At 33.2% G+C, this 14,388-nt stretch overlaps 1 protein-coding gene across 1 annotated transcript in view; it reads right to left on the bottom strand.

The window, feature by feature from the left end:
• The window catches only part of LOC102805039 (uncharacterized), a 33,461-nt gene extending 20,992 nt beyond the window's left edge, over positions 1-12,469 (bottom strand). Inside the window, exon 1 of the mRNA XM_006825480.3 lies at positions 11,669-12,469. Coding sequence (XP_006825543.2) covers positions 11,669-12,214 — 546 coding nt within the window. The 5' untranslated portion in view covers positions 12,215-12,469. The remainder of the gene's footprint in view (positions 1-11,668) is intronic.
• Positions 12,470-14,388: the final 1,919 nt, after the last annotated feature.

The following is a 14,388-nucleotide window of genomic DNA, read 5'->3' as shown; positions in this document are numbered from 1 at the left end:
AAGTTAGGGTTTATGTTAACATCATTATGTGACTTTTTCACTCTGTGTCACTGAGCAACATATTGAGATATGAAGAAATAATCTCTTCAAAAAAACCAGTATAAAAATCTTAGTTTTGACCATTTTTCATGATGTTTTGGACTCTTAAATCTTGGAATATTGTATGATATATAATCTTCAATTCAGCTTGCACCTTCTCAATGTAGATGCCTACTCATGAATGCAAATACGCATAATTTATTCTTTTTCCAATAAATTGTACTTTTAGACAATATAAGAATAGTGACCAGCCTAATTTTTGAGAAAATGATGGTTGTATTTTATTGGATTGTGGCCATTTTGGCAGTATTATAACGATTTTATCATAGGTTCCTATGGCAGTGATGTGATATTGCCATATCCCAAATTGTAACCTGGTGATATAAACTGAAAAAATTATATATTGTAAATGATGAGGTACTTTTTGTTGTTCTCAATTATTTCAAAAATCAGGGTTTTAAAAAGTGACAACAAATTAAATTTTTCTTTAACATTGTGCTCTATGAAAACACACAAAAGAATGTTATTTCATGATGCCAATATTTTACGTAATTAACCAATAAACATTGTCATGCGATTCATGACCAACTTTCTCAAAACTTACAAGTAGGCTTCAGTAGATTCATGTCGCAATCAATGTGGGTCCCATACGACATATACATTGCATGTAAAATACTGTAGAATACTTTATTTTCGCTTGGAATTTATTTTCGCTATTTTCGCTAAAGGGATGATTCTGTGAAAATAAAATCCAGCGAATATATACTTTTTTTCCTATATTTCACATTAAACTCATCAAAAAAACAGTGAAAATAAATTCCATACAAAACGCCCAAAAAGCCTTTTCAGTGAAAATTAATTCCAGCGAAAATAAAGTATTCCACAGTACATATATTATTTACAAGATATCTGTATGCACAGTGCGTGATAACTGTGCAGCACTTCAAACGGTAAATTTACCCAAATTTACAAGAAAAACACTGAATTGTTAAACTTACAAGTAGGCTTCAGTAGATTCATGTCGCAATCAATGTGGGTCCCATACGACATATACATTGCATGTAAAATACTGTAGAATATTTTCGCTTGGAATTTATTTTCGCTATTTTCGCTAAAGGGATGATTCTGTGAAAATAAAATCCAGCGAATATATACTTTTTTTCCTATATTTCACATTAAACTCATCAAAAAAACAGTGAAAATAAATTCCATACAAAACGCCCAAAAAGCCTTTTCAGTGAAAATTAATTCCAGCAAAAATAAAGTATTCCACAGTACATATATTATTTACAAGATATCTGTATGCACAGTGCGTGATAACTGTGCAGCACTTCAAACGGTAAATTTACCTAAATTTACAAGAAAAACACTGAATTGTTAAACTTACAAGTAGGCTTCAGTAGATTCATGTCACAATCAATGTGGGTCCCATACGACATATACATTGCATGTAAAATACTGTAGAATATTTTCGCTTGGAATTTATTTTCGCTATTTTCGCTAAAGGGATGATTCTGTGAAAATAAAATCCAGCGAATATATACTTTTTTTCCTATATTTCACATTAAACTCATCAAAAAAACAGTGAAAATAAATTCCATACAAAACGCCCAAAAAGCCTTTTCAGTGAAAATTAATTCCAGCGAAAATAAAGTATTCCACAGTACGTATATTATTTACAAGATATCTGTATGCACAGTGCGTGATGTGATAACTGTGCAGCACTTCAAACGGTAAATTTACCTAAATTTACAAGAAAAACACTGAATTGTTAAACTTACAAGTAGGCTTCAGTAGATTCATGTCGCAATCAATGTGGGTCCCATACGACATATACATTGCATGTAAAATACTGTAGAATATTTTCGCTTGGAATTTATTTTCGCTATTTTCGCTAAAGGGATGATTCTGTGAAAATAAAATCCAGCGAATATATACTTTTTTTCCTATATTTCACATTAAACTCATCAAAAAAACAGTGAAAATAAATTCCATACAAAACGCCCAAAAAGCCTTTTCAGTGAAAATTAATTCCAGCGAAAATAAAGTATTCCACAATACGTATATTATTTACAAGATATCTGTATGCACAGTGCGTGATAACTGCGCAGCACTTCAAACGGTAAATTCACCCAAATTTACAAGAAAAACACTGAATTGTTAAACCCTGTAGGTGGTATCGGTAATTATTATAAGCTGTTATTGTTATTACCATAACATTATTATTTTCACAATGATGTGCGATTACATGTAACCCCTCAAGTTAAATTATTTTTTCAGCTCAAATTTTGGAGAAGTATCTTTACTATGTATTTTTTTTAATAATTTGACTAATGTAAATATCCATTGACTGGTCTTTATTAACATTTTAGAAAAAATATAGTAAAAATTATGCATTTTGTGACAAAAGCTGAAATTCAGTGGTTTAGATACAATAGCTTACATCGTCATGGAAACTTAAATATTTGTTTACATTTATATAAACGGGAAAATAAGTTATTATAGTAACTCACCAGGTAAGTGTTAATTGGATCATCAATGGTACGGTATCTGCCCCACCCTCAAGAAAAATGGTATGTCCCTTAATCAGATTTTATTTGGTTGAATTGACAAGGAGGTGTTTAGGTAACCAGGTGTCAACTCCAATCAGTCATTATTGCACTCAAATAGAAACACATTTGTATTGGGTCACGTTCTTCAAAATGACCCGCTTTGCAACGCAGATTGGCTTCATTTCCCCTGCAGTGTATTGTGTCCAAAATACAAACTCATTAGGAAAATTGTTATCCCAGATTACCTGTTATTGGATTTATGGGAAATGTACAGGAAATGTAAAAGTTGTCGCCAGATTTAACACAAGCACAATAGATGTTAGCATAAGCTACGAGTGAATGAGATTTTATTTGTAATGCAACATTAAGTTGCATTTCATGAAATAGTTTACATCCTTTAAGGGACCAGCCATTTTCACTGTGGGAGGGTTGTTGTGTAATATCGAATGACAGTTATTTTTTAAAACCAGATTTGTTTTAAATTAGAAAAAAATATCTGCAGAAGTTTTCCTCAACCTCCGTTGATCAAATTTTAAATATTATTCAATTATTACCTAACTTCGTTTCATTAAATAATGTCAATACATTTGTACGTACGTGAAGGATACAATTATAAAAACAGCACAGGTGCTTCCACTGTCGACAATCGTTACCCTTGGATACAAGGAAATTGAGACACTCTAACCAAGTCTTGACTGATCCGGCTCTTCATCAATATTGTAAAAACACCTTTGAATTTTTTATGATTCAAGGAAATCTTACCATGCAGTCTATTCTTGCATCCGCTAGTATTTATTTATTAAAAACACTCGCTATTTTTTTCTTTTGTCAATTTCTCTTTACCATTTTTAGGAATACTAGTAGGCCACCGGCTGTCTCGACTGAATAATTGTACCCAACATGCAGTTAGGTTTTGAATCTCCAAGGTTGATCAAATACAGTTTTTCAGGATCTAACAATTCATAAAATAAATGCTGAGGCATTTTCACATAAAAATATGTTTCCATCTCCCACATTAGTGTATCAGAAAGATAAACATTTATTTTATTTGAGAAAAAAAATTCCTAATACATTTTCTCATTTAAATCAAAAAATTTTTTTTTTTTAACTGAAAGCCCCAATAAAATTAGAATGAGCACACGCTTTTCCTAAAAAAATTTTCTGACATACTACATTTTGTTTTCGAATATTACCGATATTATAGATAATATTGATTAAACCTGCCAGCAAATATCGGTCAATAGACAATAGATGAAAATGGCCACTGATATTTTATTGAAAACACAAGAAGATGAGAACGGAGAAAATATCTGACTCTCTCGCTATCAACAACATCTCAACAGCTATTTTATTTTGATCGCTTTGATGAAACTGTATATTGAAATATGGTTACATTTTTAATGTTGCTTTATCCTGATTTATTTATTCACTCATTGTCATAGCAACCCAGAATGTACTGTGATCTTCATGTAGTGTTGCGGTTTGTTATCGTTAAAATTTGATGACAAATTATCAAATGTGACATTTTTGAGTACCGGTATGTAAAATCAGATACTGACATTCTGTGAAGTTCAATACTAATTGTTTTTAATAACTAATTAAATTAATTAAATTGTTTGCTGCAATTATAATTTGTTATCTATAAATTATAATCTTCAATTTTCCTGAGACCGTAATATTAATAATTTTTGTTCATCACATTAGAAAAACATTTTTGATATTTTATAGGTGGTTGTCACAAGATATTACGATTACCCAGAAGGCCGAAGGGAGGTCTGAGCTAAATGTCTGCAACTGCTCAAACGTTATCAATTGTGGGTAAAAATCCTATTGAACATATATACAGTAGTGAAATATTATCTCATTATTAAAACATCATTATTTTTAATAAGAAGAAGTGACAACATTAGGAATTATTATTATCAATAACAATAACATCCAAATTTTAGTTATATCATTTTAATATTTGATAAAACACTATAAAGAATTAATATGAAAATTTCATTAAATTCCTCATGAAATTGCTTCCTAGCCCCACAGTTTTGTTTTAATTTTAGTGGATGGACACCATACTTTTTAAAATAAAGATTTAATTATCATCGCGACCACTGACTCTTTATAACCATATTGTCTATTAATTTTGTCCAAAATTACAAGGAAAAATATAATACAAAGTTTCAAAAATGTTGTATGGGTGCACATGGGTTATTAAAAAAAGAAATTTTCAAAAACATATATTTTTGTTGCCCCTCCCAAAAATAAAATGAATCACACCTGTATACCATACATGTGTACACATAGACAATGCAATCTTGTGATTGAAATGGCATTTAATAATAAAATTAAAATGTTTGTTTGCTATGCCACAAATTGAAAAATATTAGTGGTTTATACCCTTGCAATTTAAACTGGGTCAGTTCTGCTGAATTTATGACGCAGACGTACACGCACCAGTGTATAGTCTTAGAAATATTTATTGCCAATATAAGGGGGATGTACTTTGCAAGACTATTGTGAACACAGAACCATGACAACACTATTATTATGACAATATTATAATTAATACAGTACCGCAGAATGTAACCCCATTGATGTACAAACCAGCAGCAAAATACGCTGGCACAATTATAAACAAAATACAGACTGAAAGCCGCTAAAATTTGACTGAAAGACTGAAAAACTGAAAAACAACAAGATAACTATAGATGTACTTGCGTCGAAACAAACAACTGGATGCAGAATGAAGGCACTTGACACCCCCTCTACAGAGGATCATGCAAGAAATTAGATACATATGAAACATGCTACATCTTAAATACCGCTCAACATTACACAATACACAAGCAAAAAAAAAACAATCAAAGTAAAGGAGGAAAGACAGCTACATTTTCAGTTAAAAAGAGGTCAGTTTAAAGTGTCCTTTAAAAAACTAAGCCTACTTTTCATGATTTACAGTTGTAACAATCACAATTCACACTTCAAGCCTGGGTAGTGCTAACTGACTTGTTTTATAGCCTATCAATGTGAGTGACATGCTTGCTTTTCTTAGGGGTTACCCATTTGAAATTTCGGGGCGGGGGTGTTTTTTTTGTGCCAAAGTTGTATTTATTTATGTTGGACAATTATTTTATTTACAATCTTTCTCACTTTGTTTACATTATACAGTCCTCATTTAATTTGTTTTTACATAAAATTACCCCACTCCCAGTTTTTAAATGTAAAACCCCTTAGGCTGCTGTAGGGTGAACGCTTAGCTTTGACCCATTTTTCTACCTGACAAAATTATTTAGGACAAAATTTTCATATTTGTCGGTTTCACTAATTTCAGCTTAAATTTTTAAACAAAATATGCAGAACTTGATAATGTTTACAAGTTTATGGGAATCAAATATTATGTGACATGGGATGGATATTCCATGTGAGTCCCATGTTTGCATCTATTTAACCAATGGCATCACAAACACAATTAAAAAGCAATGTTTGTCCTGTTTTTACAATTTATATCACGCATAATTCAGAATTTTGCAGTTTACAGATTTTGCAGTTTGGTCTATCTGTTAATGCATGTCTTCAAACATGGAATCTTGTAGGACGGTAGTCGTTGCGCCACACATGTGCGACATTTCTGTTATCAAAGGAGTCATTGGCGGTAATTAGTGCAAGTCGTGCCCAGGTCAAACCTCATACTTGTGATTCCCATTAGAAGAGCGCATTGGATTTTGGAAGAATCAATGTTTATCAACACGAATGTTGGACATGTGAAGAGTGAAGACTACCATCCTTTAATCTTTTTAATGACCAGATTTTTTCCCGCTTCAAATTTTGGAATTAATTGTTTTTAAAATAAGCATATGTTGTTTTGCCATGATATCAAGTGTTAGAATTTTTGTTTGATACCCTTCTCCCCAAAAAACTTTAATAATGACATTAATAAAATTTATTTTTGCAGGGGCCTTCGAAGTAAACTTCCAAGACATTCACAACAAATGGTTGGATAGCCGCAACATTGAATTAAAAAGATCTGCGCATGTCGTCAAAGTTCAATTGTTTTATAGGTTGTGTGTGGAACATATTCTTTACGGTTACATCGATATAAACCACCACGCTACTGTGACTGTTCATTTGTTCAAATTTAACCCATCGATTCAGCGTACACCATAAATATTGATGACATCACATTCCTGTATTTTTGTTTTCTTTTTGGCGTTCTGAACGGCTACAAATACAGAAATGTGAAGTACAGCCAAGTTTGAACAGAAATAGTGTATTTATACACATTGTTTACGTTGCATGGAACTCATGTGTGACGACCATCAAACTCAACTCTGTTAGCTGCAAATGATAGCTGAAAAAATTGGTATTCTGGTGGTTTCTTTTCTTGAGTAACTCTGAATGAAACACAAATCATTACATGGACTGAAAATGTTAGCGACAAACCACTCAACAATGCCGAGAGTCCTGTACTTGATAGGTTTGAATACTAGTGAGTCAAAGCAAGACTTGTTTTCAAGTGCAAGACGATTTCTCCCAGCCATAATTTTTTTATATATAGTATAAATGAAAAAAAAAAGATTTTGGGATTTTTTTTAATTTTTTTCAAAGTCAATTTATTTAACATAAATAAAAATCATGCTTCCATAGTGTTTTAATGTTGAACATTTTGGTTTTTGTCAACTTCATTCTACCTAATTTTAAATATCAAATTTTGTCTTGTGACAAGGATAAGATTATGTTGATAGATAAAATTTGAAGACAAAATTCCCTTAAAATTCAATCAGTTGACAAAACAAAGACATTTTTAGAGAATAAAATGACAGGCGGCAACTGTGGCAAACATCAAAGGGAATGGAATGCTGTGACATCTCTTGATGCGCCATATTCTATTAGGTAAGCGTCCGGATGCACAACCGCCAAAAAAAATACTATGCATCAAAGATATTTACTATAGACTAGTTTAGATACTGCTATTCATGTACTGTAGACTTGTTTTTGAAAATCAAAGATTGATGATATTGATATATTGGTATATTGATACTTGTCAATTGTTAACTCCAAGCAAATTGTGTAACCCATTTTCGAAAATATGTGAAATCAAATTCGTTCGAATTCTACGATATTGTAATGTCCTAGTACTGCTAATTCGTACATTGTAAAACGTAATAATTATTTTATTGAATCTTGTACGTGCGTGACGCGACTTGTTGTAGAATATTCAAACGTAATCTAGCATATCGAACATTCAAAACTCAAGAGACATTACATCAAAGAAAAGAAAAAAAAACATAATTTCTAATTCCCTGTCCTTGTATTCTTTAGAGTCTTTAGTTTAGGATAAAAATGCAAATGAAAGAGGAATCAAAAAAAAAAAAAAAAAAAAACACTGACAGAAAAATTGATGTTTTAATGACAAGATCATTACAGTAAAGTATAGCCAGGGGCATGTTATCTTACAGTTTCTCGTGTTTCTTTTTTTAAACACACACAAAGATTTGTTATCTCGTAAACTGTCATTTGCATCTGTTGTTAATATTGTTAGCGACAATTTTTCAATACCTACAGCAATAAACCGTCAATGGTTCAATGCTGTTGTCAGATTTCATAATTCCTCATGAAGTGGGGAAGTTTTTGTTAACGGGAAAATTAAGAAAAAAGAACTAGTGTAAAATAAAATTGCCCGTAAATACTGATAAGAAAATAGTTTCTTTGACAAGATGATTATTAGGTATTGCCAGCAGCAGCGTAGCTTTTAGTTAAATAGTATAATCATGCCAGCTAAGATTCTGCTTGTATTTCTTTGCCCGTCGCCAGCGGCAAATTACGTTGACATTCGGGTACAAAAAAAATTATGTTGTTTTCACCACCAATGGCTAGGAGTAATTTCAAACCAAGGATTTGTGCTTAAGAAAACATATCATCACTCACAGAAATGTAAATTAAATATCAGGAAAACATAGTGCTTAATAATAAGGTTATTAATTTAGGTCCTTAGGTACAACATACGCTACGATATTTTCCTGAACGTATTTTTAACCGTCGTTGGGAAGACTAGGTCACTAGGACTAGGTTAACTATCATTTTTGCTTTCAGAGACTTTTTGCAAACGTCAAAATGTTTATTAAAATCTTTTGATTGAATCATTCAAAGAAAGTTAAACTCTGACTGCTTTCTCAAAAATTTACAAAAAAATTAGATAAAATTACATAGATTATGAAAACTTGGGGGGCAGTAATACAGCTGCAGGGCATTAGTGAAAAAAAAATATTTGGAGGATACTGTATTGTACATGCGAAGGCGGTGTCACAGACGTTATTGACCGATCGATGCATAGTGCAGATCGTCGTGACTATGCACTTTCAGAGTGCATACTTAGCGATAACCTTTTTATAATTCATCTTTCCCGTCTATTTTTTGTCATTCATAACACATTCTTCTAGAAAATGATTCCACAATCATTTCCTATTTGGAATTTACATTTTCTAATAAGGTACAGAGATGCAGTTACTCGAGTCGATAGAACAAAATTTACGACTTGTTGTGACTTTATGAACTGACAGATGTATTATATTTAATAATTTACATTGCAAATATCAATAACACCAATATTGTTTCTGTGAATATTGACATTGATTTTCTATAAACGCTTAAAATGTACATAGATGAAGTTTAAACAGTACAAACCGAAAAGTCAATATACTTTTTTTTTAATTTTAAAAATGTGACATTTAAACATTTCAAGGATGAAAAAACAAAATTTAACAAAATTTAACGTGATTACTGTTACTTTATTTTTGATGTAGGGACGATTCAGTGAGAATAAAATCCAGAGAATATACCTTTTCTTCCTTACACTTAACTCATCAAAAATCAGTGAAAATAAACTTCATGCAAAACATCTAAAAAAAATTTTCAGCAAAAATTAATTATAGCTAAAAGAAAAGTTCTGTACTTGGTGAGTGGTTAAAACAGTTGCGTGGTTCTCTGACTCTCAACGCGATCTTAGCGCCCATTTGTGTCCAATGTCTATATATGCTTTTCAACGAGAGTATCGTAATTGTCAATCAATAGCGATGACAATTATCAATAATGATTCTTATTAAGAGTATCTTTTTTCGTACTTTACCGCAATAATCAATTTGTTAAGTAGAAATAATCGATACAAAAACCATCGGCACATGCAACTTTCATTATTTTCTCATTATACTACCAGAGGCACACCTCGGGTAAATGGCCTCCACAAGAAAGGCAGGGAGGGGGGATGGGAGGGGGGGTCACATCGATGTTTCAAAACAGTATCGTACTGTGACACTATTTATTTTCACAGGTATTACATTTCCACCATTTTGATGTTTTGAGTTTTAATTTTGCTTATTTCGCTGACTGGAAAATGCGCTAAATTAAAACCTAGTGAATATGTAAAATTTAGAGAACACATTATCTAAATGATAAAACTGAATTTAAAACCCACTGAATATGCCTGAAATGATAAATCAGCGAAAAATAAACCCAGTGAAAATTAGTCATTTTACAGTATTTACTTGCATTTAATCTAGCAGGTTTTACTTATCAGCAAAATTAGCTGAATTAAAATGTTCTTGGAGTTGGTTATTTTTGTCCCAATCTTCTGAAAACAAGTGCAGACTATAAGCGCGACTAATTTTGTGAATTTGCGATGAAAAGAGGGAACTGGTGGTGAAAAGGTTAACATATAAGATAATACTATATTAGTTAAATCGTCATAGTTACCATGCACCACCTGTTTGAATTTCATGTAAACAAACAATTCTTACATATGTATTGAACACAGTGGTGCAACGATTGTGACACTTAAATTTAAATTTACTTTGATGTTCCATATGTAAAAATGTTTTTAAAGTATATACGCCTAGTTTTTAGTCCACTTTTAGTTATAAGTAGTCATACAATTTAATTTGTCTTATAACAAAATCCATTCACTGGATACTCAAATTTGAGCTGCCTTTTATCTACTTGAAAATCAGTAGCGAGTTTATATGAAAAAAATAAGACTCAATAATTTTAAACAGCCACAAATATCTGGCCTCAATTCGTCCGCTGATATTTCAGGTTATCTCACGTACAATGAAAGGAAAAGAAAAGAATGGTACCGTAACACATTCAAACACGAATAATACATACATGTTCAGGTTATGAGGTTAAACCCAATGTAAAAAGAATACATATCCTTTCTGTCGGGTTATTACTCTGATCCATCACTTGGCCACCATCAAACGAAACAATCAGATGATAACTTCAGGCTAAGCTGGGTTTAAAAAACAAACTAGGTTTTGGATTACATACCCACCCACCCCCACCCACGCCTGAAGACATGGATGTTTCACTATAGTAAAGATTATCACAGACAGTTTTATGCATAAGCAATATAATGCCACGGAACTCTATTATTTTGATAATAATAAGAAATTCTCCCAAAATAATCATAAAACATGTGTCCCTGAAAACATGTTGCACGGGGATACTAAATAATTAACGAACATTTGACATTTATTTATCTTGGTTCAGTTACCTTATTAGGAGCGAGATGCTTAATGATAAGGTGTGCGAGTAACAGAGAGGGTTAAAGTTTTCAACAAAAATAGATCAACCACCTCTTAAAAAAAGGGCCATTAATATGCGTCATTGGGAAGATATAGGTGGTTGCATTCTAAACGAAATTGGCAGGTGTCCCTTCCGGCTTTGTTTGAATTCCGTATAGAAATGTTCTCATGCCTATGTAGGCTTAATCGTTTCTAAGCTGCACTTTTTTTTACCCACCACCACCACCATCATCGACGGTGCTTGTTCTTCGTGTCTGATCACCGAATGCGGTATGAAAGTTGCCTCGGGCGTTTTAATACTAGTAAATATAAATAGAACGTTGCGCTCCACGAAAAATATATTGGTTGTGCCACTTGTGGCATATTTTGAGTCAGCTACTAGTATTTAATATTATTATTTTATTGGTAGTCACCGTGGTACAGTACGGGTACAGTATGTACGGTACGCGCGGACTCCAAAAGGTGAACTAAGAATCAGAAGTACATTGACATTTGCATACGTACCGGAGTACAGTCAAAGTCCCACTCCGTCGCTCCGGGCTGTGGCGACCTCGCATCGTAATCCCCGTTATGTGGCTCCCTGCCTATAAGAAGGTTGTCTCCATTTTGTCTCGGCGACACGGCTACTCTATTTCGCGTGCCGTGTTTAGTACTGTTGTAGACGTTTAATAATTCCTGTTCTTGCCTGGCCAAATCCGCGGGCATTTGCCAGTCGGATTTATACCGTGGGTTGAATACAGGAGGATTCCCTGTCTGATTTCTGGATAGCGCTCTTTGATGTCCGACCAGGACTTGGTCAAGTTCGCCTTGCAACGCCTGTAAATCTTCGCCATCCTGTTCAAGATCAGAGTCGATGCTGGGACTCCACACTAGATCTTGTTTATCGTGTATCCTATTGCTAGTTTTTGACGGCGATAAATCCATTTTCTTTGGTGAACTGTTTTTCGATTTTGAATTTGTGACTGACTTATCCTTCGGATGTAGCTTCGAAGACGGAATCTTTTTCTGATTTGGAACGTCTTCCTTCGGTTTGCTGGCGCCCGAACCCATAATGACGAGGGGCCTCGCGCCGGGGGTATACAAAGTCTTCTAAGGACTGGAATGATATAGTCGCGTGACAACTCAGAAAAAAAAAACGTATTTAGCTTCTGTATGGCGTCGACGAAGTTATTACATTCATTTTCAAAGATCAGTCAGTCTTTCCAAAACCAGCTTCCACTTGTATAGCTTCACACTCAAATACTTATAAAATGTCCATGAATACAACTCTTGAGTGCGACATACATCACACTGCTTTCAAAAAATCTTGTTGTGTATTGTGTAACCAGCATGGTATTATCCCGCGGTTGAGTCCATTATTTAATGGGGTGACAAAAAATGAATAGACCCATGTCCTTCTTATGAATACGCTTTGTAGTTGAAGAAATGTTGTATAAAAGGACTGTATAGAACGAAGTTTTTTTCTTAAGTGAAATAGTGCTCAATAATGTGACGTAAATATCGTATTACGCGTTATCATTTATCAAGGCCAATCACCTGAAACGTTGTCCGAACACCCATAGGCGGTGCGTCATCAACTACGCGAACTTGTAACCAATCACATAGACCGTTACTAAGTAACAAGCTTCGCACTTCAAATATATTAGCCAATCACTGACCCTGTTATATCATTATGACTAATTATTCTCCGATAATCACTTCAAGATGAGATGCACTGTGGTTGCGTGTCCTCCGCCTGCTATTGTTTGCGTGAAAGTAAATAAACAAACGTTGCGTTTCCAAGGCTAGGGTAATCGCAGCAGACGTTTGTTGTTATATCGGTGACTGAACGCGGGCAAAGATAAAATACCTATAGTTCAGTCAAATCAGGACCATTTTTTTTGTCTTCTTGAATTCTAATCTTGTTCAAAGATATTATTATTTTCAGAGAGCGGAGTGAATGCGCCTAGTGGGACCAACACTCGCCGTCATTGTTAGAAGGCGAGAAAAACCCGCTTGTCCCATGACAACGGTAATGATACATGTAGCAATGTAGATGAATCGCCGTAATGACAGTACCAGAGGACAAAGCCTATGACCAACACTACACGGCATTGTGTGTTTATAAAGACAAATCAAATTAAATTACACTTGTTACAAAACAAAACAGAAAAGAAATCTGCATGGTCATTTATACTATTTTATTGTTGAATAGTCGTGCCTTTTGAGAATACAGCATACTGCCATTACCAGTAATGTACTTAGTACTTTGTTACACTGTATTATCGACACCATACCCCCATGACCATACAATGTATTCTTTACAAGTTAGGCTGACACCGAGTTTGAAGGTCAAAACAGTGTGAAATCTGCAGGGGCAAAAATTAACATTATAATCAAGGCTCATCATATAAATTTGCCTGGCAGACCAAATCATGATGAATGTACGATGGATGCACAGTAAAACACTGGTAAGGCGACAACAACATTCCGCAGTAGTCTTTGATCAAGTGTTGAGTCTCTTCTATTACACACACAGTGGTTTTGATCAAGTGCAAAATGAAGTGGAGGACATTAACAATAGAGATCAGGTCGCGAAATGCCCGAAGCAAATGCTACTTTTCTTTCAAATTTGTTTTTAGCTCCTGTATTTTCCTTTTTTTAATTGAGGTAACCTATTTAATGTTGTCCGGAAAATGGTGTTATTTCAATCAAAAATTCATATTGTCAGGTTGTAACAGTAAACAAAAATACAAATTTAAAACTGAGATTACTTACCATTTTAGATTACAAATTTATTTTATTTTCTGTCTCCCACAAAACATACCTAATGAATTCTGTGAAGTACTTTATTTTAGCTGGAATTAATTTTCACTTAAAAGAATTTTTGGGTGTTTTGTATTGGAATTTATTTTCACTGATTTTTGACGAGTGAAATGTAAAACATTGGAAAAAAGATATATTTGTTGGATTTTATTTTCGCTGAAACATTTCTTCAGCGAAAATAAAGTATTTTAAAGTGATTTTACTAGTTATTTACTAGTATTACATCATTCACAGTTTTTGTTTTGTCTGAACTAAACAAGGTTGCAGAAAAAGACTACTGTGGAATACTTTATTTTCGCTGGAATTAATTTTCGCTGAAAAGGCTTTTAGGGCGTTTTGCTTGAAATTTATTTTCACTGATTTTTCATGAGTTTAATGTGAAATATAGGAAAAAAAGTATATTCGCTGGATTTTATTTT

This window comes from Saccoglossus kowalevskii, chromosome 14 (assembly GCF_978046115.1).
Source record: "Saccoglossus kowalevskii chromosome 14, keSacKowa6.1, whole genome shotgun sequence".
NCBI lineage: Eukaryota > Metazoa > Hemichordata > Enteropneusta > Harrimaniidae > Saccoglossus > Saccoglossus kowalevskii.
Note: the sequence above shows the minus strand (reverse complement) of the source record. Positions and strands in the feature narration are given on the sequence as shown.